The sequence below is a fragment of the Eurytemora carolleeae genome, unplaced genomic scaffold (assembly GCF_000591075.1).
Source record: "Eurytemora carolleeae unplaced genomic scaffold, Eaff_2.0 scaffold366, whole genome shotgun sequence".
NCBI lineage: Eukaryota > Metazoa > Arthropoda > Copepoda > Calanoida > Temoridae > Eurytemora > Eurytemora carolleeae.
The window spans coordinates 26,372-54,368 of NW_019396319.1; the positions used below are offsets into that span (position 1 = coordinate 26,372).

The 27,997-nt window shown below is 31.0% G+C and overlaps 1 protein-coding gene across 1 annotated transcript; it reads right to left on the reverse strand.

Annotated features, from left to right (window-relative positions):
• Positions 1 to 23: 23 nt before the first annotated feature.
• LOC111700852 (beta-1,4-mannosyl-glycoprotein 4-beta-N-acetylglucosaminyltransferase) lies at positions 24 to 27,982 on the reverse strand. Its single transcript, XM_023471910.1, has 22 exons — positions 27,972 to 27,982; positions 27,347 to 27,451; positions 21,462 to 21,526; positions 20,626 to 20,701; positions 19,514 to 19,566; positions 18,181 to 18,273; positions 16,419 to 16,463; positions 15,314 to 15,419; positions 13,504 to 13,564; positions 11,258 to 11,339; positions 10,840 to 10,930; positions 10,239 to 10,265; positions 8,071 to 8,138; positions 6,902 to 6,964; positions 5,731 to 5,793; positions 5,559 to 5,670; positions 4,874 to 4,938; positions 4,119 to 4,176; positions 3,716 to 3,834; positions 3,274 to 3,319; positions 3,005 to 3,052; positions 24 to 1,395 (listed from the first exon to the last, which is right to left on the reverse strand). The coding sequence occupies exons 3-22, from the start codon at positions 21,464 to 21,466 to the stop codon at positions 1,276 to 1,278; spliced, it is 1,401 nt and encodes a 466-aa protein (XP_023327678.1). The 5' UTR covers positions 21,467 to 21,526; positions 27,347 to 27,451; positions 27,972 to 27,982; the 3' UTR covers positions 24 to 1,275.
• Positions 27,983 to 27,997: the final 15 nt, after the last annotated feature.

The window sequence follows — 27,997 nt, forward strand, 5'->3', positions numbered from 1 at the left end:
TCTTATCATTTCAATGAAACGTAATTTGTCAGCTTTTTTATTCAAGATAAGAACTGGGAGTGAATGTATAGTAGTATCCCGTCTACGGACCAATGATGAAGAATACATCTAAGGTCGATCTATCCATTTAATATGGTGGTGTACTATACTTTTCATAAGTAATGTACTAATTATTTCTTTGTATTAAAATCAAACAACACAATTATAATTTTACATATCACAGGTTTTTGCACACTTTATCATAAGTGGCATGTATATACTTAATTGCAGGTTAACAAAACATGAAATATTTAAAAAATTTTATCAAGCCCTTGTTGAACCAAGTATTTTAACTGTGGCAACAAAAATAAAATTAATAACTGAAGCATTATTTTTGCATCTTGGTCCAATCATATATAAAGTAATAATACATACCCGTCCTGAAAGTACATATAAATCGTACGACTATTCATTTTTTTCATTAGAAAGGCTATAAATTTGGGGGGGAAAGGATAAAAAATGCTTCCGCAGTTTATAATATAAAACAAAATGTTTGTTACGTCGTTCGGAAGTTTGATATTACGAATAAAATATTGGAAAAACTGCGATATCTTCCACATTATTGATCTGATCAGATAAAGATTTCAAGAGCACTGTTGAAAATCGGCAATACGAATCTATAAATGGACAGTTACTTAAAATGTAAAAAAACAGTCTCTTTACATTTCAACAAAATTTACATTTTTCAAGTGTTTGTGCAACTTTTATATAAATAATACAGACATTGAAGTAAAAACATTATTTGGGGGTTGGAGTCTTAACATTTTTTAATTTCATGCTTATTTACGTAGAATAAATGCGTTCTGGGTTGAAAATAATACTCAGATTTTAACTAATACTTAAGAGTTTAATTAAATACTTAATGTTACCATTCGGAGAAAATACTTAAATTTTGTTTCTGATTTTGAACGATTTAACGAATAGTTTGTTTGACTTTTTGAAAAGAATATTTGGAATTTAAAATTTGTATAAGATATCCATGGCATTCTGTTTGTAACAAAATATTCGTTACATAAAATATTCGTTTGGTTGTTCGATAATAAGAAATAATAGTTCACTAATAACTTATTAAATCACTTATTTTAAGTGAGTTTTTTTGATGATCAGTGTATTTTTTTGATCGATGTATATCTTATTGCTTGAATAACACTTCAGATTGAGTTTATTGTGCTTGTTGAGGATGGAATGATCACTTCGGTTTCAACAGATTACTTATGGTGGTTCAGGTTTTTAAGTTTAAAGGTTTGACTCTGGGTGGGATAGATTACTGGGTACTGGATTCAGGTTTGAAGGTGGAACGATAATATCTTTAAACTTATTAAAGTTCTTCAAAACATAGCTCGGAGCAAACTCAATCTAAAACAAGAATAAATATTTAAATGCAAAAATTTGGGTCTCCCTTCCCTTTTATGGTAGTAAATATCCAAATCAAGTATATAAGTATTATATCCAAGCTTGTCTGATCACTAAACCAGGGGTAAGTTAATCCAGTTCAGTTTCTTCAGACTTAATCTAATAAAGTTTCTCAAGACTTAATCCAGTTTAGTTTCTACAGACTTAATCTATAGTTCTGTTGCTCAAAAAAAAAATCATTTTAGTTTCTTCAAGATTTAATCCAGTTTAATTTCTTCAAGATTTAATCCAGTTTAGTTTCTTCAGACTTAATCCAGTTTAGTGTCTTCAAGACTTAATCCAGTTTAGTTTCTTTAGGCTTAATCTAATAAAGTTTCTTAAGACTTAATCCAGTTTAGTTTCTACAGACTTAATCTATAATTCTGTTGCTCAAGAATTAATTCATGTTAGCCTCTTCAAGACTTAATCCAGTTTAGTTTCTTCAAGACTTTATCCAGTTTAGTTACTCAAGACTCAATAAAGTTTAGTTTCTCAAGACTTAAACCAGTTTCGTTCCTCAAAACTTAATCAAGTTTAGTTTCTCAAGACTTAATCCAGTTTAGTTTCTCAAGACTTAATCCAGTTAAGTTTCTCAAGACTTAATCCAGTTAAGTTTCTTTAGGCTTAATCCAGTTTAGTTTCACAAGACTTAATCTAATAAAGTTTTTCAAGATTTAATCTAGTTTAGTTTCTTCAAGACTTAATCCAGTTTAGTTTCTCAAGACTTAATCCAGTTTAGTTTCTGATTACTTAATGTAGTTTAGTTTCCCAAAACTTAATCCAGTTTAGTTTCTGCAGACTTAATCCAGTTTAGTTTCTTCAGACTTAATCCAGTTTAGTTTCTCAAGACTTAATCCAGTTTAGTTTCTCAAGACTTAATCCAGTTTAGTGTCTGATGACTTAATCTAGTTTAGTTTCTCTAAACTTAATCCAGTTTAGTTTCTGCAGACTTAATACAGTTTAGTTTCGTTAGATTTAATCCAGTTCAGTTTCTTTTAGACTTAATCCAGTTTAGTTTCTCAAGACTTAATCCAGTTTAGTTTCTCAAGACTTAATCCAGTTTAGTTTCTGATGACTTAATCTAGTTTAGTTTCTCAAAACTTAGTTCAGTTTAGTTTCTTCAGATTTAATCCAGTTTAGTTTCTCAAGACTTAATCCAGTTTAGTTTCTGATGACTTAATCTAGTTTAGTTGCTCAAAACTTATTCCAGTTTAGTTTCTGCAGACTTAATACAGTTTAGATTCATTAGAATTAATCCTGTTCAGTTTCTTTAAGAATTAATCCAGTTTAGTTTCTCAAGACTTAATTCAGTTTAGTTTCTGATGACTTAATCTAGTTTAGTCTCTCAAAACTTAATCCAGTTTAGTTTCTTCAGATTTAATCCAGTTTAGTCTCTCAAATCACCACTAACCCATTGTTTATATTTTTTTGCATTAATCATAGTTTTACCAGCAAAGAATGAGACTTTCTGATATTTTAATTCAACTTCTTTGTATAATTTTAAACTATTCATAGATAGTACAGGGCGTCAAAAAGAAATTATCATTCTTTGAAAAAAAAGTAAAAAAATTACCAATCTGAATTTGCTGACAAGATCGAACCAGGTTCCAGATTCTCTGATTTTATTCAAATTGAAATAATCAAAGTTCAAAAGATTGTTCACAAAAAACATTAAAGGATTTGAAATAATAAAATATTAGTTTTGTTTTGAGAAAATGATGACTTTTAAAAAATTTATTTCTCTTATTTTATGAAAAATCTGTGTGTACTAAAAATCTAAGAAAATAAAAATGAAATAAAATTTTAAAAAAAAATTTAATGGATCTGAATTTAATCCCTGATATTTTCTATAAAATCTGGCTCAACTTTTTCAGGATAATCTCCCCACCTATTGTTAAAATCGATTAAGACGAACTTAAACAAATCTTTTCTAAATGAAATACCGTCTGTTTAGCATGTATGGTGATCGTGATAAGCTTTATTAACATGTTTTCTAGAAACTGCAGTTCACATTATTTTATCCAAGGTTGTATTTTACTCCTTGTCTCGGTTATTATTTGATTTGAATTTTGATAGAATGTTTAGTAATTTTGGGAAATTGTTGATAATGTCTAAAAACCTATCGAAGGAAGAAAGGCCAACCATGAAAATTTCTCGTCCGAGCCACAATACTCCTCATTTTATCGCCCGAGCCACCTTAAAGTTTTCGTCTCTTTGGGAGGACAAAGATTGGGACAATGTTGCTCGGATGAGAAATTATTGTGGCTGACCCCCCCCCCCCCACCTTGGTCCATCATCTGATTGAGCCGAGATTAGTTTATTTTGTATTCCAGGTATAGGCATACACCAGGAACAGTGGTAACCAGCATAGTGACCGACAGATCCAATAGTCCAACTTTCTACCTGCTCAAAATTAATCAAATGTAATAATGATAGTTAAAGAAAAATAATAATAAGTAGATATAAAAATAGCAGTAACAACAATAATAGTAATAGAATTATAAATTAGCAATAACAAAAAACAATTTTTAAAGAAAACTTTTTAAATTTTATTCAGCCTTTGTTACCCCAAGGTCTGGGTTGGTAAGCTATAAATTAAATAATGATAATAATAATAATAATAATAATAATAATAATAATAATAATAATGATAATGATAATGATAATAATAATAATAATAATTTTACCGTAATATTCTGTTCAGCTATTGATTTCGCATACTTTGCTTTTTTGTGTAACTTTTGTCTAAAAGCAAATATAGAGGTTAATATCGATTTCTAAATTAAATAACGTCATTGCATTGCATTGAAAATAAAAGGCGCAAAGCGCCAAGAAAATTTTCAACTATACTTTTTAAGGGGGAAAAACCCCTTTGATGATGAGGGCAAGCTCTTTTTTATAACCTAGAACACCTGATTTTTACCTTAGCCCAAAAATCCCAGGGGGGGCAAGAGGACTACTGCCCCCCCCCTGTGTACGCTACTGTGGTCCAAGTAGCGCCAATGTAGAAGTTTAATTTTAAAAGTCTTACAAAAAGTTTCTGAAAAATGAATCCGATGCCCAGCCCTATAGGTCCAAGTCATATAAAATCGGCCACAACTTTAAATTGGGATTTTCGGGACAAAAAATTCTTAAAATTGAATCATTAAAAAAATATTCAAGGCTGTTAAAATAAGTTATGAATAGTTCAGTAATTATTTTGAGGTTTATATTTATATAAAACAAAATAATAAATTATATTATTAAGAAATTATTATTCCCGTTTTTTCTGGGTAAAAAAAATGTGAAGGAAACGATAGAAAAAAATGTATTACAATTTCTAGAAGCTCGCCGGCGTCGCCGCATCCTCTTTCAATTTTGACACTTAAGAAATTGAAATTTCACTTCAATATCTTTGAATCCTTAAAAAGTTGAAAAATCCTAAAGATCTTCAATATTTTACCTTATAGACCAGAAACTATCATTAAAGATATTGTGTACCAGCTTCCATGTCCCGGCTGCAGAAACCTAAAATACGCAATCATATTTTTAAAAATACGCATTAAGCCATTTTACTTTTAACAATAAACAAGCTTAGATAGGAAAACTTAAGGTAAATCCGTTTAAATTTTGTAAATTCCCTTTACTAGAGATAATCTTAAATAGTTTCTAAAATCTTAACACCGACCAATGAGAATTTCCCTTATTCTAATCAAGTGCTTCCAGCTATCTAATTACAGTTTAGAGTTTTCATTATTGGAAATAAATTTAATCATAATTCTAAATATATGAAATATTAAATAAAGTAGAGCCTGAATAAATGAATAAGATTACTTAATTTCGATGATAAGAGTTAAGTTTTATTTTTTTAACCTGTTCCTATACAACTAATTAGTATATTATAGAATTTTTTGGTTCATTTTCGTGGTCGTCCTTGCATATTTTAAATAAAACCGATTCTCAAAATCATCCCTTCAAAATGAACAATCTATGAGGATTTTAGAGGTTGCATTTGCGCTCTTACTGAACAATGCACCGTAAAAAAAGTGAGATAGGTCTTAAATGAATCCTAAAATATTTCCCACTAATACTGCAATCTCAGTTCGAATACCATATATTCACTCCCTTTAAACTCAGATATAAAATACTTTGAAATTACAGTGGTCGGCCGCGGCGCTTATATGAATACAATGAAGACGACCATTCTGATCTTCTCCCTTCTCGTTTATAGCGAGCCAATAATATCCAAAAACTGTCCATCTAAAATAAGTTTTTCTACATTGCAAAAAAACAAAAAATTTGAAAATGTACCAAAAGTACCTGTACAAAAAGTTGATTGGCTCCGGGAATCCTTGAAAATATTTGAGGAACTCGATAGTTTCTCTAAATTCTGATCTTAAAGCTTTTCAGAAAAATTCAAAGCAACAAAATAATTCACTAAAACTTTGGATTTTTAGGGTTGTTAAAGTGTTTAAGTGTTAAAGTGTAGATTTCAAGTGACCCCCCATTTAGAAATTTGCATTTACGATTCTCAAGGGAACCCTTAAAAGCTTTTCAATTAGGTTTTCTCTTTACTTGAGTGACTTTCGCATTTCTTCTGCAAAAAAACAATTCAGTACTGATAAGAATCAAACACTTTTCACTCTAAACTTTATCTTTTATATTGTAAGATTAAGATTTCTAATGAACCGTTGTGAATCGAGACTTTATGTTTCTTAATAGTTTCATATTAACATGATTAAATTAATATTTGTTTAAATGCTCTAAAAGCCGGCTTGTTAGCAGCTGACTTTAATTCAATTGGATATTAGTCCAATTTCAATATAGCATTGTATCTGTAATTTTTATTAAACGAACCTTTTAAACAGCAGATATATACAAAACGAGGATTATAGGAAGAAAATCAAAAGTGCGTACATTGAATAATCAGATTAAGCGATCGTGATTAAGGATATCTCATTCTAAAGTTTTCAGTTCAGAACTGAAAACTTTAGAATGGTGGATATCGATATCAATGCTTGATCCTGTTTTTTTCTTAATCTCTAAATTAAATAAGGCTTGTTCTCCTCTTGTTATTATCTCAAGATTAATTAACCGATCGTGATTAAGGATATGTCATTCTAAAGTTTTCAGTTCAACTCTCTTTTTTTTAATCTGGAGACTAACCTAATCTTGTGTATCCCGAAAAGTTTAAAAAGTTCAACCAATCAGAGTGGCGTATCAGAAGCAGGGAAATTAAAATTTTGCGCGCCGTTTAATGAGAGCTCTATCTGGCTCTATCATCTGATTAAGATTAATTTGGAAAAACCGGGGTTTGAGTTTAAATCCAGTACAACGGTATACACAAGAGAGGATTATAAAGAAAATAAAAAGTGTGTACATTGGATTCTCAGATTAAGCGAACGGGATTAAGGTTTTCAGCTCAGTATGAATGAACTCAGCGCAGTGAAATTTGGAGATTTAATTTTTATTTTTTGACTTTATTATTTTCCTGTTGGGTATTTCATCTGCATCGTTATAAACAATGATATCATCATCCTCCAGGCCATGGATTCTAAAATTAGATTTCAGATCAAAAAAATTGTATTAACCCTATCGCGAGGGGGGAGAGGAATGTTTTCTACCCCCCCCCCTCCCTCCCTTGTGGTCTTTTCTTTATAATTTAAAATCGGCTTACATCAACACGCTCAAACTTTTTAATTTTTTTTATCTTCATCTATATATATAAAGTTGTAATCTCTGTCTGTTTGTTTGTCCGATCATAACTCATGAACCCCTGGACCAATTTGCCCCAAATTTTAATTGGGGAACTCGGGAGACTCGCGGAAATATTCTAAGCCTGTTTTTGAGATGTTAAGTTGAGTGGGTCGACTTTAAAAGCGAAAATTTAATTTCTCGGTAAAATCGTTCTAGTGCGGGTAAACGGCTGGAGTAACTTTTAGTAACCTCGGAAGCGCTGGGTTCCCAAGCTAGTATAATATATAGTTGTGGATAAGTTTTGTCGGATTATTTTATGCTTTAGGGTAGGGTGGAGGACGGTTTAACGGCTGGTCAGTGGTCAGTGTTTCAAAAAAAAATATTTTGATAAGGAGCTAGGGATTTATAATTCCACTGGAGGGATTCAGATATACTTCCATGAGATTTGTAATTCAACTGGAGGGATTCAGATATCCATCCTTACCTAATTGAATCCCTCCAGTGGAATTATAACCCCCCGGGAAGGATATCTGAATCCCTCCAGTGGAATTATAAACCCCCAGGAAGGATATCTGAATCCCTCCACAGTGAAAATAAAATCCCTCCGGTGGTCTCCAGTAGAATCGAAATCTTACTACGAACTTCTTTGAGTCGATAATATTGCATTCCACCGTAATACATTATGACCCAATAAACAGAAGAATACGTAGATGACTCAGGAGAACCAGGCCTAATGTTCTAAGCTTGCTTAACAATTCTAAGTTTGGAGTGGATTCAAGAAAAAAAACGGGGTTTTTGGGTCCGTTTTCGGGTCAGTTTTTGCATTTTAAGTTCAAAATTTGACAAAGTATTGTTTAAGAACACATGTTTTCTTCTATACATGTGTTCTTTTTACACTGTGCCAAACTTTGACCTTGACAAAATATTTCTGCAGAACGGATCCGAACCGATTAAGAACAGTACCTGGGAAGTCCATGTTTGCCCAGGTATTTTCTAGGGAAGGAGTCTGCAAACCATCCATCTCCTTTACCCTACAATACATTCAATTCTGAATATACATGGTTAACCACAAAGAATGAGACTTTAATGACGCCAACACGTCTTTCTTGGTCTTAGATCTTACCATCTTGGTTCTATGCAGCTATAAACTTGTGAATATTTTACAATCTTGGTTCTATGCAGCTATGAACTTGTGAATATTGTACAATCTTGGTTCTATGCAGCTATAAACTTGTAAATATTTTACAATCTTGGTTCAATGCAGCTATAAACTTGTAAATATTTTACAATCTTGGTTCTATGCAGCTATAAACTTGTACATTTTTTACAATCTTGGTTCTATGCAGCTATAAACTTGTGAATATTTTTCAATCTTGGTTCTATGCAGCTATAAACTTGTAAATATTTTACAATCTTGGTTCTATGAAGCTATAAACTTGTGAATATTTTACAATCTTGGTTCTATGCAGCTATAAACTTGTACATTTTTTACAATCTTGGTTCTATGCAGCTATCAACTTGTGAATATTTTACAATCTTGGTTTTATGCAGCTATAAACTTGTACATTTTTTACAATCTTGGTTCTATGCAGCTATAAACTTGTACATTTTTACAATCTTGCTTCTATGCAGCTATAAACTTGTACATTTTTTTCAATCTTGGCTCATTGCAGCTATAAACTTGTACATTTTTTACAATCTTGGTTCTATGCAGCTATAAACTTGTACATTTTTTACCATCTTGGTTCTATGCAGCTATAAACTTGTGAATATTTTACAATCTTGGTTCTATGCAGCTATAAACTTGTAAATATTTTACCATCTTGGTTCTATGCAGCTATAACTTGTAAATATTTTACAATCTTGGTGCAATGCAGCTTTAAACTTGTAAATATTTTACCATCTTGGTTCTATGCAGCTACACTTGTAAATTTGTTTTTGACAAGGCCCATATCATTAAATATGACATTAAAAATATAATGTAGAAAATCAAAATGATTTTTTATGCATGGTTTTGTTTCATGTCAATAATTTATTCATCATTTATCATTCTTTGTTGTTAACACTGTACAGAAAACAACTATGGATGGATGTTTGTACAGGATAACCTTAAAAGGACCTTCGACATATTTTCTATTGACCCGGTCCATTGTATGCCCGATTTACAACGGTACCGTTTAAACCTTTATCTGGGCAACTATATATATATGTTGCTATCAGGAAAAGTGTTGAATTGGGATAATGTAATATTTTGTCTTTGTTTCATAGACCCGCAATGGAAAAACCAAATAATGATGTTTTAATTATTTTTAAAAAATCTATTTTATTTTAGTTTTGTAAGATGAAATAAACTAGGCTTTTGGAATGTTTCGTGTCCATTCCGACCATCCTGACCATCCTAAGCATCCTGACCATCCTAACCATCCTGAGCATCCTGACCATCCTAACCATCCTGATCATCCTGACCATCCTGAACATCTTGACCATCCTGACCATCCTGACCATTTTGACCATCCTGACCATCCTAACCATCCTAACAATCCTGACCATTCTGACCATCCTGACCATCTTGACAATCTTGACCATCCTGACCATCCTGACCATTCTGACCATCCTGACCATCCTGACCATCCTGACCATCCTGACCATCCTGACCATCCTGACCATCCTGACCATCTTGACCATCCTGACCATCTTGACCATCCTGACCATCCTGACCATCTTGACCATCCTGACCATCCTGACCATTCTGACCATCCTGACCATCCTGATCATCCTGATCATCCTGATCATCCTGATCATCATAACCATCCTGACCATCCTGACCATCTTGACCATCCTGACCATCTTGACCATCCTGACCATCTTGTCCATCCTGATCATCCTGATCATCCTGATCATCCTGATCATCATAACCATCCTGACTATCCTGACCATCCTAACCATCCTGACAATCCTGACCATCCTGACCATCCTGGCCATCCTGACCATCCTGACCATCCCGACAGTTATTGTTCACCAGAAAACATGTTCATTTTGTGAACTACAAATTGTTAAAGATTAAAAGTTTTAGATTTTGTAGATTTTTTTATTTTTCTATTTGATTTATTTAGATAAATTTAAGTTTTTACCTTTTTGTGGAAGAAATCCAAATACACCTGTAAAAAATTAATATAGATTTTTAAACGTTATTTCAGCTGCTGCTTTTTTTTAATTTTCTAGAAAATTGACATTAATTATTTACAGTTATACAATTTAAGTTTTAATTGTTAACAAGCTTTTTTCAATTTACAAGTTTACAAGCTTCCCTTGACTTCTATATTTAGGTGTATTAATGCTGTTTAACAGCTTGATATAAATCAAAATGGAGAACGAAAGTCGCCTTTATTGTATTGCTATATTCGCCTACCATGTATATAAATGGTTATGTGAAGTTAAATTATTTTGGTCGATTTTAAACTGTCACAACGCCTTCTGTAGCCCTGGACATGTACATTTTAGAACTAAAAATCACTTGTTACTATGCCATCTAAAAAATACTTTTTCTTAGTTTGTATGTCCGATTATAACTCAAGAACCCCCCTGGCTCGATTTGACTAAAATTTTGGTTGGAAAACTCTGCAGAACCACGGGAAGGTTCTTATCCTGGTTTATAAATTCTAGGTTGATTAAATGGGTTGACATTTATAATGAAAACTACAGGCAAAATGGGTTTTGAAGCCTATTACTTACATAAAGTATTTTATGTTGATATTTACTCAACCATCCAGACTTCAGCTTCTGGAAGAACAGAGTTTCCTTCTCATCTCCTCGTGCAGTGAAGCTAATAAAACATTTTAAAGGAACTGTCCACGTGATTTAAAACGACCCTCCAGTTAAAGAGAAGTAAACACAATTCACAACAATACCCTTGTGTATTGCACAGATTAGTAGATAGTCTTGTTTTCAAATCTGAAATTTGCTTTTTCTCTAAAAGTGACTTGAAGATTTATGCAGCTAAGAGAAGGTATGGAAAAGACAGAATTCAACAAATTTTAGGATAGAAAAATTGTTATTCAGATAATCATTTAAAGATGCTGTTGTAATTAAAGTATGTAACTTCTAATTCGGGGATTTACTTAAAATTACGTTGACGTTTCTGCATTTTTACCTGGATTCTCCAATTAGAAATACATCCACTGAATCCCAGTGCTCTTCAACACGAGATTCAAAAAAATCAAATTCTTGATTTACTAAAACAAATGTTGTTAAAACTAAAATTATTTCAGTTTTTAAACAAATTTGTCAACTTAAAAAAATATAAAATAACCTAATTTTTTTTATATTGTATAGAGATTATGCAAATGTTTGCGGAAATTTTTGCTTCCAAATTTGCATGTGGACGTGGTTTGCGCAAAAATTTGTTTTCGGTAAAACTATAAATGTTTTTTCTCAAAACAACCTTGAAAAGTAAATAGATGCTTTGAAAATATTTTTTATTTTCATATATATATACAGGGTAACCCACGCAAGATGCGACTTTAAAAACGACTTTAAACTTTTAAAACGTAATGATCCGATGGTTGAACTTAATTCCGTACAGTCCTCTCTGAGGTCTTATCCTTGTTGGTAACCCTCTATATTAGAAAAATCTTTACTTTAAATCGTATTTTCTTTTGAAAATCAATTTAAAAAAGCAAATTTATACATTTTTCAAAACATTATTTCTAAAAGGTTTTTATTTATTTGCAGGACAAGCAGTAATATCCCTTCATTTTGAATAATAAATAATGAAAGAAGGTTGAGGATATCATATAAATAATTCAGGTTTAAGCAGCACAAACAATAGAGGAAATGGACAAATTTCAGCTCTTTTTTAAATAGAAATACATCTAGATCGTCCTCATTAGTAATTTTAACTCAGATAAAGGTAAAAAGGTTGTGAATGAATCAAGCAGCTTTGTCAATGGTGATCAAATTATAAATTTCGACTGTCCCTTAAATATAACATTTTTCTACCCTCTTGGCATTAAAAAAACGACAGGCGTTGTTAACGTAATCCGAAAATTGTTTTGCAGTTTACTAATATTTAGATTTTAGGAAAATTAATTAGATAATCTAACAAAATTTAGAAAACTTCTTCTGTTCTAACTTTTTTCCTCTTTTTTGCCAAACTTGATTCTTTATTAAAAGTCTGTCATAATGAAAGAATATTAATACTCGAATTAGATAAATTTTATTTGTTAAAAGATCATTTTGCAAAAGGAACTGCAGATTGCTTTTTTATTCCAGATATCTATGCAACCAGAGCTGAAAAATTTAGAATGAGATACCTTTAATCCCGATTACTTAATTTGAGTATCCAATATAGACACCATTTTGATTTTCTTCTTAAACCGTTCTTTCTTTCTTATAATAGAGAAAAATCAAAAACCGGTTTTTAAAATTAGAGAGTACCTCCCGTTTCTGTATAAATTAATCTTAAATGGGGCGCAAAATTTCAAATTTATCGGCTTCATGAACGCGACTCTGATTGGTTGAATTTTATGCAGTTTTCAGGATACAAGTACAAGATTAGGTTAGGAAAAGAGAGGATCAAGCATTAATCTCGATATCCACTATTCTACAGTTTTCAGGATACAAGTACAAGATTATGTTAGGAAAAGAGAGGATCATGCATTAATCACGATATCCACTATTCTAAAGTTTTCAGGATACAAGTACAAGATTAGGTTAGGAAAAGAGAGGAGCAAGCATTAATCTCGATATCCACTATTCTAAAGTTTTCAGGATACAAGTCCAAGATTAGGTTAGGAAAAGAGAGGAGCAAGCATTAATCTCGATATCCACTATTCTAAAGTTTTCAGGATACAAGTACAAGATTAGGTTAGGAAAAGAGAGGAGCAAGCATTAATCTCGATATCCACTATTCTAAAGTTTTCAGCTCTGATGGTGTAAATTTTGATATTCATAGTTTGAAATGTTAATTAGGTTTACAACATCAGGTTGCAACAATTTAGGGATTAAAAAATGTGCTTGTGGTGAGTTATTAGTTTCTATAATGAATTTAAACCCGTAATTTTACGCAAAAAGTGACATCCAACACTTCCTACATATTGGAGAATGGTTGGACATTATTTTAGATTAAACAAATTAAATTTATAATTGAAGTTTACGTTTATTTGATTTTCATAACACGGGATGTAATGTTTTTTTTTATATTATAAATAATATAATATTCAATGTTTTTTCATATCATAAATAATAATAATTAATGATTTTTTTCATAAATAATATCTTTTTTTATATCATAAATTATATAATATTTAATGTTTTTTTTTCATTTATACTATACTAATAATATTTATACTATACTAATAATATTTTTACTTCAAATAGTATTTTTCGTTTATTTACCTATTAATGCTTGAATTATTCTTCTGGGCTTAGATCTTAGTTTAATATCATATCGTTTTGTCTAAACAAAAATCTAAATACACATTTGTATGATACGAAAAACGTAAAAAACGGCTGAACCGATCGGGCCATTTATTTGTTAATGGGTATATCTGGGCAGGTTTATTGTCGGTTAAAAATTAGTAATTTCTTATTTTAAAGATCTTAAAAATATTTCAATAAAAACATGAAAATCTGCTGATTTCGTTAGTTTTATGATGTACAAAGAAAACGTGGTGGTATTTGAAAGCAACATAAAAGCTAGACTAAAAAGAAAAAAGCGCGAAGCATCAATTTGTATGCGCGTAGAAATATTTTGTATGTAAATACTAAAACGCATTGTAAACCTAGGTTACTGCTTCATTATATGCATCATAAAGTTCTAAATGCAAAATATTGCTTTATTTGCTTATTTAAACCTACTGTTTTATGCCACATATAAACCATTGTATAAATACATATCTAGCAATATTTACTCTTGTGTTAATATAACCTTTAATCCTACTGTTTTTTTGCCACATATAAACCATTGTACATACACATCTAGCATATATTTACTCTTGTGTTAATATAGCCTTTAATCCTACTGTTTTTTGCCACATTATATTTACTCTTGTGTTAATATAGCCTTTAATCCTACTGTTTTTTGCCACATGTAAACCATTGTACATACACATCTAGCATATATTTACTCTTGTGTTAATATAGCCTTTAATCCTACTGTTTTTTGCCACATATAAACCATTGTACATACACATCTAGCATATATTTACTCTTGTGTTAATATAGCCTTCATTTTTTTTATTTAAGAAGTGTCTGGTAAAACTATTTGCTTCGCTACAACGTCAAATATGCACTTAAGTACTGCTATAAAGTCGTCTTCTATTTCAGAGTTTTCTGGTTATTACTGGTTAATAACAAATTCTTACAAAAGTCAAGTTGGTAACGCTCTGAGAAAAACACTTTTAATGTTATATCTATCATTTTGATTTTGTTTTTGATTGAGTGTTTAATTCAAAGGCAAAAAAATACGGATACGCAATTGCGAGCACCACACACAATGAACCTACCCAGCAGAATTAATGAAGGGGTTAATATGTGCGCATCGATATCTAACACTGAACACTTGTATATAGGGTATATATTTCATATATAAAGGGGGAGGGGGTAAATATTTTGATGGAAAGAGGTTGGAAACATTGAACAAAATTACATTGTAATTATTTCTAGAGAATGTTTAACATTGAATTACAGTCACATTCTAGCAACACTATAATACATAAATGTAAAAGGTTTTTATTCCTAACTATGTCAATCGTTTTTAAGTGTGTTTTTACTCAATTTCAAGTTAGCACTTAAAGGGAATGTTCTCGAAAAATGAAAGGTATCAGCAACACTCCCTTTAATACCCCTTTGTGTTTTGAATTCAATACCAAGTTAAAAAACAACAAAATAGAAAACAAATCATTAAAAAACGATTTTTCTGGGACAATGTTTGCGCAAGTCGCTTAATATAAAGGAATCAGCAATATCTTGGTCATTTTAACCTAAGTTTTATGGTTTTTGACCGTTTCGAAAGATTCTACGAAAATTTGGGAAATTTTCTTGTATTCTATCTTAGAATTAAAATTTAGCATGGTTTAAATTAACAAAATTAGACAAAAAATATTGAACAACATTGATTATAGTATTCCATAATATAATTAATATATTTACCACATCATTGAACCAGACTGATGATGGTATTCCACAATATAATTTATATAATTACCACATCATTGAACCAGACTGATGATGGTATTCCACAGCTCTCTCCAAAATAATTTCTTCGACAAACACATTGACCCTTAGCCTGGCTGTCAGTATACTTGCTTCCACTTTTATATTTTAAAAATCAAAAGAAAATTAAGCATTGCCATCTTTGCATTAAGGTTCACTTAAAATTACAAAAAAAGAATATTAACAAATTTACTTTTTCTATTAAGAAATTGAATCTGTAAAAGTAATTTAAATTTAAAAACTAGCATGTCCAGTTCACAATTCCATCATTCAAAGTTCAAGCATGAATATATTTATTGGCCCTTTCCTTTTCAACGTTATCATTTATTTACACCCCGGCCCTTTCCTTTTTCAACATTATCATGTATTTACACCCAGGCCTTTTCCTTTTTCAACATTATCATTTATTTACATCTCGGCCTTTACTTATTCAACATTATCATTTTTTACACCCCCCCGGCCCTTTCCTTTTTCATGATTATCATTTATTTACACCATGGCACTTTCCATTTTCAACGTTATCATTTATTTACACCCCGGCCCTTTCCTTTTTCAACATTATTATTTATTTACACCCCAGCCCTTTCCTTTTTCAACATTATCATCTATTTAAACCTCGGCCCTTTCTTTTTTCAGCGTTATCATGTATTTACGCCCGGCCCTTTCCTTTTTCAACATGATCATCTATTTAAACCTCGGCCCTTTCCTTTTTCAACATTATCATGTATTTACGCCCGGCCCTTTCCTTTTTCAACATTTTCATTTATTTACACCTCGGCCCTTTACTTTTTCAACATTATCATTATTTACACCTCCGGCCCTTTCCTTTTTCAACATTATCATTTATTTACACCCCGGCCCTTTCCTTTTTCAACATTATCATTATTTACACCCCAGCATTTTCCTTTTTCAACATTATCATTGCAAAAAATCATGATATGATTTTTGATATTAAGTAAATTCTTTTTTTTCGACTAAAATCTAATAAACAAGCAATATAACGAATAAAACAACTTTGTTGAATGAATGAAAATAATTATAAATGTTAACTGACATAAATTCAATATTCAGTTTTATAAGTATAAATATATATATTCCTAGCATAGCACACCGTAGCTCCAGCAGTAAAAACACTTTCATTTCTGTTAATTAAGAATGTGTAAACAACATTTTTAAGTTTAAGTAATTTCTTTTTTTTCCTGTTTGTTCGTTTGTTTGGATCTCCAATCGCCACAAACTTTAACTTTATAATCCCTATTGCTTAGCAACCTGATGATGTAACCATACTTCAGAATGCATTGCTTTAAATATCAAAGGTTTTCGACGTCAGTTTTCAAAGATTTAGTTCAAGGTTAAAAATACTAGACGTTTGTGACAAGTGTTAAGTTTCTTTAAAAACATTTGTTAACACCGTCCAAATTTTTTATTTAACTTATAAAATTTATAAAATTTATATATGTTTTATTGGATCGAATGGCTGAAATTATATTTGTTTAACAGCAGAAACAAAATTCACTGGAACTGGGTTATTTGATTAAGGTTGTTAAAAATTAAAAGTGCTTTCGCTGACAATCGATTTAATTTTGATGTTTCAAATTATAAATTCTGCAAAATTAAAGTTTGAAATATCGAGGGATTATGCAATATACAGGGTGTAGTACGAAACATGACAGTAGCAAGACGATTTAAAGGTCATCTTTGATTTTTTAAATAATTTCCGACATTTATTTGTTAAACTAATCTTAAAATTGAAATTCTAAGGTAGGTAATAATCACAAAATACCTCTAATCTTGGCATTTCCAAAATGGGGTCTGCCTTTTTTGTGCTTTTATTGTTACCGGAGATTTGAAAAATTTCGTTTAGATTTCGACAATTTTCGTTTTATTTAATAAAAGTGAAATTCTGAATATATTGAGGTAATTTTGACAGCTCTAAAAAGGCAGACCACATTTTGGAAATGCCAGAACTAAGAGAATTTTGCGGTTTTGTTTCAAGAATCATACATGTTAAAGTTGATTAACGGCTAAATGCCACACAAAAATTTATGTCAAAGACGACTTTCATGTTTTCTTGTTGTCTTGCTACTGTCATGTTTCGTGGAACACCCTGTATATCCTTTGTTAAAACATACAGAGATATATATACAAACATATTCTATCCTTTAAACATACAGAGATATATATACAAACATATTCTATCCTTTAAACAGGGATATATATACAAACATATTCTATCCTTTAAACAGAGATATATATACAAACATATTCTATCCTTTAAACAGAGATATATATACAAACATATTCTATCCTTTAAACAGAGATATATATACAAACATATTCTATCTTTTAAACAAAGATATATATAAAAACATATTCTATCCTTTAAACAGAGATATATATACAAACATATTCTATCTTTTAAACAGAGATATATATACAAACATATTCCATCCTTTAAACAGAGATATATATACAAATATATTCTATCCTTTAAACGGGACTGCAGACAACTGACCCTAAGTTTATCATTTAGAGTGTCATGTCCGATTCACAACGGAACCATTTAATCCTTGGCCTGAACGATAATAAACGAGACATCTTTATTTTTCTCTCGGAAATTTGAATATTTTCAATTATGGTTTCAGTATACAGTGACATAGAGGTTCGAAGGAACTTGTGATAAATAAACACTTTCAAATTCAGAAATTTTAAAATCTTCCTAATTATTGAAAATATACAGGTTTAAATGGCACCACTGCAGAATTAGACATACCACTCCATAAACGTAGGTTCACATAAACGTACGCCTAACCACAATTCCCTAAATTTTACAAAAAGATTATTTTTGTTTGCACATTCCTAAACTCCGGGGGTGGAAGGGTTATTGAATCATTTCTCCAATTCTCTTTTTCCCATGTTTTATACTTCCAGACTAACTCAGGCTCAGACAACCTTTATTAACAATGAAAACCAATTAGATTCTGGTTTTTCACTCAAAAAAAATTAATCTTTTACGTTGATTATCGCATCTATACCTATAATCTTGAAAGAAGTTTGACAAAAATTTGTTCAATACCTTTATAGAGAAAATAAAATCGGTATTAGTTTCAAAAGGAATTGAGTTTTTGACACAAACTTAAATTTGTTAATCCCTTTATCTTTGCATCATAATGGTGAAAACATTCAATATTTCATACTTAGATTATTTGATCTAACAGAATTCATAGTTTGACATATATAAGGTCTACTCTAAAACATTAGGTTGAACAGATATATGGGATTGATTTGAAAATCAGAGTTTTTGGTAAAGACTCAATTTCTTTGTTCTGAATTTGAAAATGTTGAATTTGAATTTGAATCAAATTTATGATATTTGCTTTATATTACAGATCATATATTACTAAAAAAAATCCTTCCCTGTTGATATTGTTCACCTATATAAGCTATAGATGTAAAATGGGGGGAGGGGGGGGGGAGCTGAAAATATTTGTTAATATTTACATTAATATTCACTTTTATTTACAAGAAGGTTGGGGGGAGTGTATTCTAACCGGAGTGTTGCGTTTTTGTCAAGCAATAGACAAATGATAAGCACTGATAGACATGACATTTACACAGGCTGATCCAATTAAAGTGCGGAAAGGATAGCTCTAGTTGAGAGAGAATTTTTTACTGAGCCAGTGAACCCAGAGAATACAAAACAAGAAAGGAAAGGGTAGGCGGAAGAAAATAGACACAGGAAAACAAAATCAATTCTTAAAAGGAAAAATTCCTTAATTTCTTTCTTTTTTCTTTTGATGACTGACTGAGAAAAGTACAAAAGAACATAATTCAATTATGTTTGAAAATCCAGCTTTCTACAAGTCATTAGCAAATCAACGCTACGATAAACAAAAATCATTATCAGTTAACCAAACCTAATAGTTAAGCCCAAGGAAAAATAGGAAGCTAAATCAGCTCGCGTAATGTAAGTGTTCATATAATGATACCCATGGTCAAAATAAATTATTAAAGTTAATAAAACATTGATATTTACTTATAAAAACTGAGAGGAGGGGGGGCCTGGAAAATATCTATTTGATCCTGATGATATTGAAATTCAAATATAAAATCTTGGCATATATAATGCTGGAGCTGAGAGGAAGGGGGGTCCTAAAAATGTCTATGTGATCCTGATGATATTATAATTTACCTATAAAAACTTGGTATATATAATGCTGGAGCTGGAAGGCTGAAGTTTCCAACCTAAATGGGGACTGTTCATGAAATCTAAAAGGAGGGTATGGAAACCAATAGTTTTTAAATTTCAAGTAGCTCATATATTCTTATGCATGTTTTTACGGACACTTAAAATATTTGATGATGCCATTAAAATGTAACATGTAAAACTACATTTTTTATCTAGTGTTACCCGTACAAAAGGACGAGCCTTTAATGACGACCTAAATCTAAAAGAATTTAACTGTCTAAAGGTGAGATTTTGGTTTAAAATTTAGTGTTGATGCTGGACCAAACCTCATAGAGTTAAAAAGTAAATGTTATAGTTCCACATTTTATTAAAAATATATTTCGGTCTGGGTTGACCCTCGTCAGTTCTTGAGATTGTTTCTCTCATAAAAAACTTTTTAGTTTCTACATTTCAAATAGTTTTTAAGGACTATGTGAAGAATGTCAGAAATAAAACTTAGTAAATTATATTGAGTAGTCTCTAAAGTTTCATCCTTTAGAGGTAACCCTGTAATAACTATAGACAGGTTACTAAAACAAAAACTTCTCTTATGATTAGAGTTTTAAGGGAAAAACCTAAGAAATCTATCATAAGCTTCAGAGACCAAGGTTAAAATTGTTGCAGGTGAATCAATTTTAAAATTTATAGGAACTGTCAGCGTAATTTCAAGTGACCCTCAATGCAAAGTTGGCAATGCCCGATTCACAACGGTACCTTTGAAAGCTTTGTCTGAACAAGTATTAACAGATATCAATCTTAACGATTTTGAAAACTGATCATTTTTAACTGTAGGCTTTCTACGAAAGTGACTTGCGCATTTCAAGTGCAGGGAAATGTTTAGAAATGATCAAAAATGTATTTTTACTTAAAAAAACGATAATATATTCCGCATTATTTATCAAATACAGGTTTTAAAAGGTATTGTTGTGAATCGTGCGTACATTGCCTTCTTTGAATTAAGGGTCTCTTCAAATTACACTCACATTCCCTTTAATTTTCATTCCCTTTTAATATTTTAGTATTAATTATTATGTTCATTAAAACTATTTATTAGATAGTTGTTTCTGATATTTTACCTCTAGATTTGAAAGGCTGTAAATGGATGTAAATATGATAAAGACGACCCCTACAAGAGGAAAAGTCACACTTAACCTAGATAATAAATTTATCAGTTTATCATTAGACAAAATTTCAAATTTAGCTGAAAGCATTTCGAAATTATCAATATTTTGTTAGAATTTAAGAACAAAAAGAAATAAGTTTTTGCCACAAACTTAAATTTTTTAGTCCCTATATCTTTGCAACCTGATAGTGTGAACTTTTGATATTTCAAACTTAGATTTAAACTCTAACTTTCTACATCTACGACAAAGATATAGAGATTAGAATTCAGAGTTTGTGGCAAAGACTCAGTTCAACTCCTTTGTTCACAGCTTTTGTGAAGACATAAATTGGTTGTTAAGAACAATTTGTCTCAAATCTTCCTTAAAATAAAAATACGATGCTTTTGATTATTGAAAGAAAACCAGATTCGGAATCCCATCATGTCCCATCGCTGTTCCATCCTGTCCCATTCTGTCCCATTCTGTCTCATCCTGTCCCATCCTGTCCCATACTGTCCCATCCTGTCACATCCTGTCCCATCCTTTCCCATCATGTCCCATCCTGTCCCATCTTGTCCAATCCTGTTCCATCCGGTCCAATCCTGTCCCATCCTGTCCCATCCTTTCCCATCCTGTCCCATTCTGTCCCATCCTTTCCAATCTTGTCCCATTCTGTCCCATCCTGTCCAATCCTGTCCCATCCTGTTCTATCTTATACTATCTTATACTATCCTGTCCCTAAAAGTCCTATCCTGTAGCTATGCTCAAAAATCGAATTTTTTTCTGTTAAAGTAAAATAAAATACTTTCCTCATATTTGAGAAAACACTTCTACTTCAATCCCAAAATGTTAACTGCTTCATTATTCCGCAAACCTCGAAATAGAAAAGAGTACTGATTACAAAGATTGCTTAAACAGAGGGCCAAACTTTAGATTTTTAAAACCCTAGAGCAAGCAGTTATCTGTTTATTTTGTTGTTCGAAATATTCAGCTCAGTCGTATATTGTATATATATATTGGTTGGAATCCCAGAAAGGATGATAACTAATATTGAAAGATCAATCATTTATCCCTAGAATTTTTACCTAAGTCGATACCAAGTGTTATATTATCGCAATTTACACAAAAAGTTTGACCTTAGGGTTTATAAAAAATGCCAATAAAGAAAAACAGTTTTACTGCAGTTTTGCAAACTGTCAAATCTTAAAAATATCTTTAAATAAAAAGGTATTAAAAATCACATTTTAGCATTAGCAAGGGGAAAGATAATCATTTGAAAGATTTCAAAATTCGCAATCAGTTGTAAAAATGTGAAGTTCTTATTGCAGGTAACCTCCAGCGGAAACAAACTTTTGCGCAATTATGCCCAAGCGGAGATGATACGCAATTCGGCGCAAAACTTGCGTAAACAACTGTTTAATCTAATATGTGGAAATTTCTGCTTTATAGTTTATAATCAAGCGACCAGTATTAGAAGCTTTATTTTATATATTAATTATTTCTGTTTCTTTTTCCAAATTATATTAAACTTGTTTTAAAAGAAGGTTCTAAACCATGTGGATAATTGAGTTTAATTATGATTATTTTAAAACCTGTCACAGCGTTTAGTTTTTGCTGGCGATTTGCGTAAATTTTTCTCTTGAAATTTCAGAAATATATTTCGCATAAGTTGGAATTTTTTCCTATCGCAATGTTTACGCGGAATTTGCACATTTTATTCGGAATTTGAGCATTTTTTCCAGTGGAACAAAATCCCTAGTTCGTAGTACTTAAGAATCTTAAAGACTGAATAATGTAAAAATTGAGTAAAACGCCAAACATCTGTGAAACTCTATGAAATATGTTTTATATACATCATTTAGAGTAGAGTAAATTCAAATGTAATAAAAATACGAAAATTAAATCTTAAAAGTTTTTTTTGTGACCTCTCATGATCTATAGGGAAGTTATATGGATGTTCAGAATTTAAAAAAAATTGTCCTGAATAAATTTCGACTTTTTTAATCCGCAAAAAAAATCATAAATCAGCAAAAAAAATTTAGTTATTGTTTTGATAACTTTAGAAGAGAAAATGCCGCAGATCTAGGAACAATTAAAGTCAAAACCGAAGACGGGTGCGAAGGGCCCTGCATTGTTTAATTGTTTAAAAATATAGAGTAATTACAATAGAGTATGCGGACATGAACAAGTGTAGTCCAATACTATGGATAGTAGAAATAAATTTAGAAAGCTGGACGCGTGGAACTATTCAAAATTAAGGTAATAAGTGAAGAAAATTTAATTGCTGTTGCGTATTATCTACGTACATATTGAAACCAGTTCTCTCTGGGCTGTGTTTGTAAACAAGAATAGATGAATCAGTGTTCCTCTAGTATACGAGGAGGATAAAAGCATTTAACTTAGATAATTTTGATAATTCACATAATAGTTTCCAATGACCTGAATATTTCTTTGATTTTTTATGACATCCGTCTTGTGTTTACTTTACACACTGCATTACAAAAAATGCGTACACCTCTGAAATAACTATCTTTACATTTCAATTCTTTGTTCAAAGGTTTGTAAACATATTATTTATTACTAATTCAAATATAGAGATGTCAACGTTTCGACTTTTTCGATTTTTAGCATACGTTACGATAAATTCAGCTTAAGCACATAACGTTAGAAAAGTTACGTTAGACATTTTTAAATAGTATTCCACAAAGAAACGTTACGTTTTGGATTTTATGCCCTTGAATATCTTGAACAGCGTTAGAATTATGATTTTTTTTTTTAGCTCCGTTACGTTTTGCTTTCACAATTTCAAAAATTTTCATAACGTTGTGTTAAAGTTTTATTGAAATTTGAACAAATTTACAACGTTACACATTTCTCTGAAATAGATTTTTTGTAGAACTTACGTTACACTTTAACACTATTTTATATCTTGAATCATACAAACGTTTCGTATTTCCATCACGTAGTTTATGCCTATTTCAGAAACGTTACGTATTAGAGCATTACTATGTTGCATTATAACGTTAAAATTTTCCATGATGTTAAGAATTATATATATACTACTTATGTTACACTTTTAAAAACTTAGTCGTCTAAATATTTTCCCCTTACGTTTACTGAACCCTTCCAGGTCTGGAAGTTTCTTACGTTACGCAATATCGAAACGTTAAGTGCTTGCCCTTTCCAACGTTACACTAAAGGGAACGTTAAGTGTATGTATGCTCTTTCTAACGTTACGTACTAGGGGAACATTACGTGCATACTCTTTCTAACGTTACGCAATGAGGGAACGTTACGTATATGCTCAACCAAACGTTACGCAATGTCGAAACGTTACATGCATGGTCTTTCGCTATAGGGAAACTTTAATGAACTTTCTAACGTTATGCTATAGGGAAACTTTAATGAACTTTCTAACGTTACGCTTTAGGAAAACGTGAAAATCTAGAAGTTTCTGACGTTACACTAATTTGAATTATTCAGGTCTGTTCTTCATGTTACGTAAAGTTACAACGTTAAGGTCTAATCATTTCAGCCATTACGCTTTTTAAAAATTGTTAAGAATGAATGATTTACACCATTATAGGCCACAGGTAGGTTTATCAATAAGTATACACATCTTTTTTTCTTTCTCATAAATAGAATTTCTTGCAATCTTTTGTACTGAATTGTTAAACCTGGTATTCTTCTGTAGTCAAAAATTAATAAACCTCGTCAAAAATAATTGATTTTTCCCACGGAAAGAAATTCTTAAAATATCAAGTTTTAATTAAAAAAAATCATTATCTTAAAGAATACGGTTTCTGAAATACAACAATTTCGATTTCAATCAAATCAAACAGGTTACTTTCAATAATCCTTGGTATACTTCTTGTCTAGGTTTAGCATTAAAACATTAGTAGATGTAGAATATGGTTTTATTCACAATTTCACATATAAATTTACATAATTAACACAAACAAGAGATTTAACAATTGTAATAGTGATATGGGTATCAAAAGTTGCCTCTTGAAATGCTGAACACCGCCCGTTTGGCCGATTTTCGAGATTTCAAAAATTGTTTTGATTAAGACTAACAAATATCATTCCAAAATTTTGCTACATTTGAATAGGATTCTTACGAATTTAACGTTTCTGAACTCAATATTTCAACACGGATTTTGTGAAACTCATCTTGATTTTATATCGACGATTTTTCTGGTTTACAATAGTGAGTTTGATTTACACAAAAAAGCAAAGACATGAATAAGTTTAAAAAGTTTGGAACTAGAAGGCGAAATTAAGTATTTTTATCAAAAAAAGGCCCATTAGTTTCACTAAACCTGGTGCTTAAAAAAAAACTGCTTCCACAGCAATGTTATTCAGGGTGTCACAATAAACATTAAAATTGATTGACACTAGTCACTACAGTGTCCTAGGGGGGTAGAGGTTTACTTTAAATGTTAAAAAATGGAGTTTTTTAAAAAATGAGAGGAAAACTCCAGACACCATGAACCTCCGCTATGCAGACAAGCCTCCCAGAGTTGCTAGGCAGACCAAGCCTCCGCTTTACAGAAATGAGCATGAACAATACATGAAAATGTGCCTGTGTAATACAGGAGGTTTATTGAAAATTGTTTTTAAAGTTTAAATAAAAAAGTTGAAATAAAATATTTTTTCTCATATGAAAGTATTTATCGATTATCATAAATAGTGGCTAATATTGTTTAATGAAGTGGTGTATAAAAATTTGAACATTTTTCACACTAAAAAATTCTGTATAGCGTAGGTTTGTTAACTGGATCGGTCCACCTAGCAAGTCTGAGTATCTCGGTATCTATATAGTGGAGGCTCATATGGTCCATTTTCGATTTTCATACATCAAACATCAATGTAAAAAATGTTAATTATTTTTTTGGGAGGGTTCTGCGGTATTTTCAAGGCATATTGGAATAATAAAAGTTACATTAAAGGGAGTGACCGGCTATGTAAGGTAGTTGCACTGAGTATGCAGTGTTGTGGATATTTCGGATTCATTTGAGACATATTAAAGATCTGTTAATCCAGAGTTTGAGCGCAAATTCGATGGTCAAAACTCCTTCTTTGGGTGTGGATACGTTTTCAGAATTAGTTTTTTAAAATTATTAAATAACGACGTCATAAAATGTAAAAAAGGTCTACCTTAAACTACAGACATCATGAATAGGAACATGTTGAGAAAATAAAAATTAATCTTATCATCGAAAATAAGTAATCTTGTTCAATTATTAGTTTCTATTTTCTCATTATTCTGGTTTCTCATTCACAAAGATTTTCGCAGATCTTCTAGAATTATTATCGAAAAGACGAAATTTTAAGATACTGAAGAAATCTGCGAATAATTTCAAAGAAAATAGGAAATTCAATATGATAAAAAAACGAAATAATCGACGTTAACGTTATATAGAATATATCCAAACGTTACACATTATCCTAACGTAACGTACAAAAACGTACATTTTACGTTACGTTACACTATCGTTGACATCTCTAGCAAATGAACAAAAAAAAACTAATTATTAGAAATTAGTCTTAAGTGTATTAAACTACATTTAAGTATAAAATAAAATTTTGAATTTAAAGATTTAATAACAATCAATTCTGTATCTCTAGTCTGGGATCCTAAAGCTAAACTCTAATCTGTTTTATGATTAATATTTCTAATTTCTTCATGCAGGTAGATAAACTGTCAGTATTTATGACAGTGCACTAGGGGCCTATACAGCGGGGACAATACACCCCCCCCCCCCCCCGAATTTACATCGTACCCAAATATAAACCCACATACATTTCCAACAATTCCTGTTTTCGCAGTTGATATTTCCAACAATTGATATTTCAAGATTTGGTATTTCCGAAGTTGGATTTTCAGGAGTTGGTACTTTATAAGGTGGTATTTCAGGAGTTGAGTTTTTTAGGAGTTGGTATTTTAGGAGTTGGTATTTTAGGAGTTGGTATTTCAGGAGTTGGGTTCTTTAGGAGTTGATATTTTAAGAGTTTGTACTCTAGGTTTTGGTATTTCAGGGGTTGGTATTTATGAGTTGGTATTTAAGGTGTAGGATTTTTTAGGAGTTTGTATTTTAGGAGTTGGTATTTCAGGAGTTAGTATTTTAGGGGTTAATATTTCAGGAGTTGGTATTTCTGGAATTTGCATTAGCGTAATTTCCCCCCCCCCCCCCAAAATAAAACACTGTTTAAGTCCCTAAGTCCCCTATGTGCACCTGGAAGCCCTGCACGACCTGAATTAGCCGCGGATATTGAACCAAAACTTGTTTAATAGAAAATAAGCAATTTAAACTGCTTTGCTCTTTAAGTGGATAACTATTCTTGTTATTTCAAGTGATCTTACATTTTACAGGGCATGTCTGATTTACATCGGTACCCTCCGTTCAAAGATCCAATTCTATCTGAAGTAGGACTCAGCAATTGTAACTTGTAGAAAGAAACGATTGAAAAATTTAATCTAAAAAACACAGATTTTTTTCATATCTTTGATCACTCAAAACTGTTAGGATACTGTTATTAATCGGACATGCCCTCTATCTGTTTATGAGGGGTCACTTAAAACTAATTTTATCTATACATGATCTTTAATTATAGAGGATATAATTAAAAACATGCAAAATATGAAAATAATAATGATTAAATTTAGTTAAACATTAACTGAATTGGTTACCTGGAATTGATTTTACTATTTTCTGGTTGAAATGGTTCCAAAGTACCCACCATATTTACAAACTGAAGGTTGAAATGGTTCCAAAGTACCCACCATATTTACAAACTGAAATTACTAAGTTTCAACACAGTCTTATTTAACCAATGTTGGTCAAATCAACAAACTCTTCACTTCCAAATACTTATTATTTTGCAATCCCTTTATCTTTGCAACCTGGTATTAAAAATCTTAGGAATTATGAAACCAAGACTTTTCACTGTTACAGAATTCATTATTTCACAGATCTCTCAAATCAAAGAAAAGAAACAAAGATAAAAACTTCTGAGGATTTCTTTTCATTAATGGTTAATAAATAGACTGGGCGAAAGGATCACAGAAGACAGGTTACAATTTTTTTTTATATTTTTAGAATTTAATAAGATTCAATCTCATTCAAAATTCTTTTTAAACAGTTATAACAGTTATAACACAAACAATTATAATTAAATTTTAAATGAAATCTATAGAGTGTGACAAACTTAAAAATACAAATACTTCAAATTAGTTTTATTATTTATTGGTCTAATATAGGATTTTATTTGAGTCGCTGGGAAACATTTTTACTGGCAATTTTTCTTTCAGAAACCTCCTGTAGAATTCACAGACTTGTAT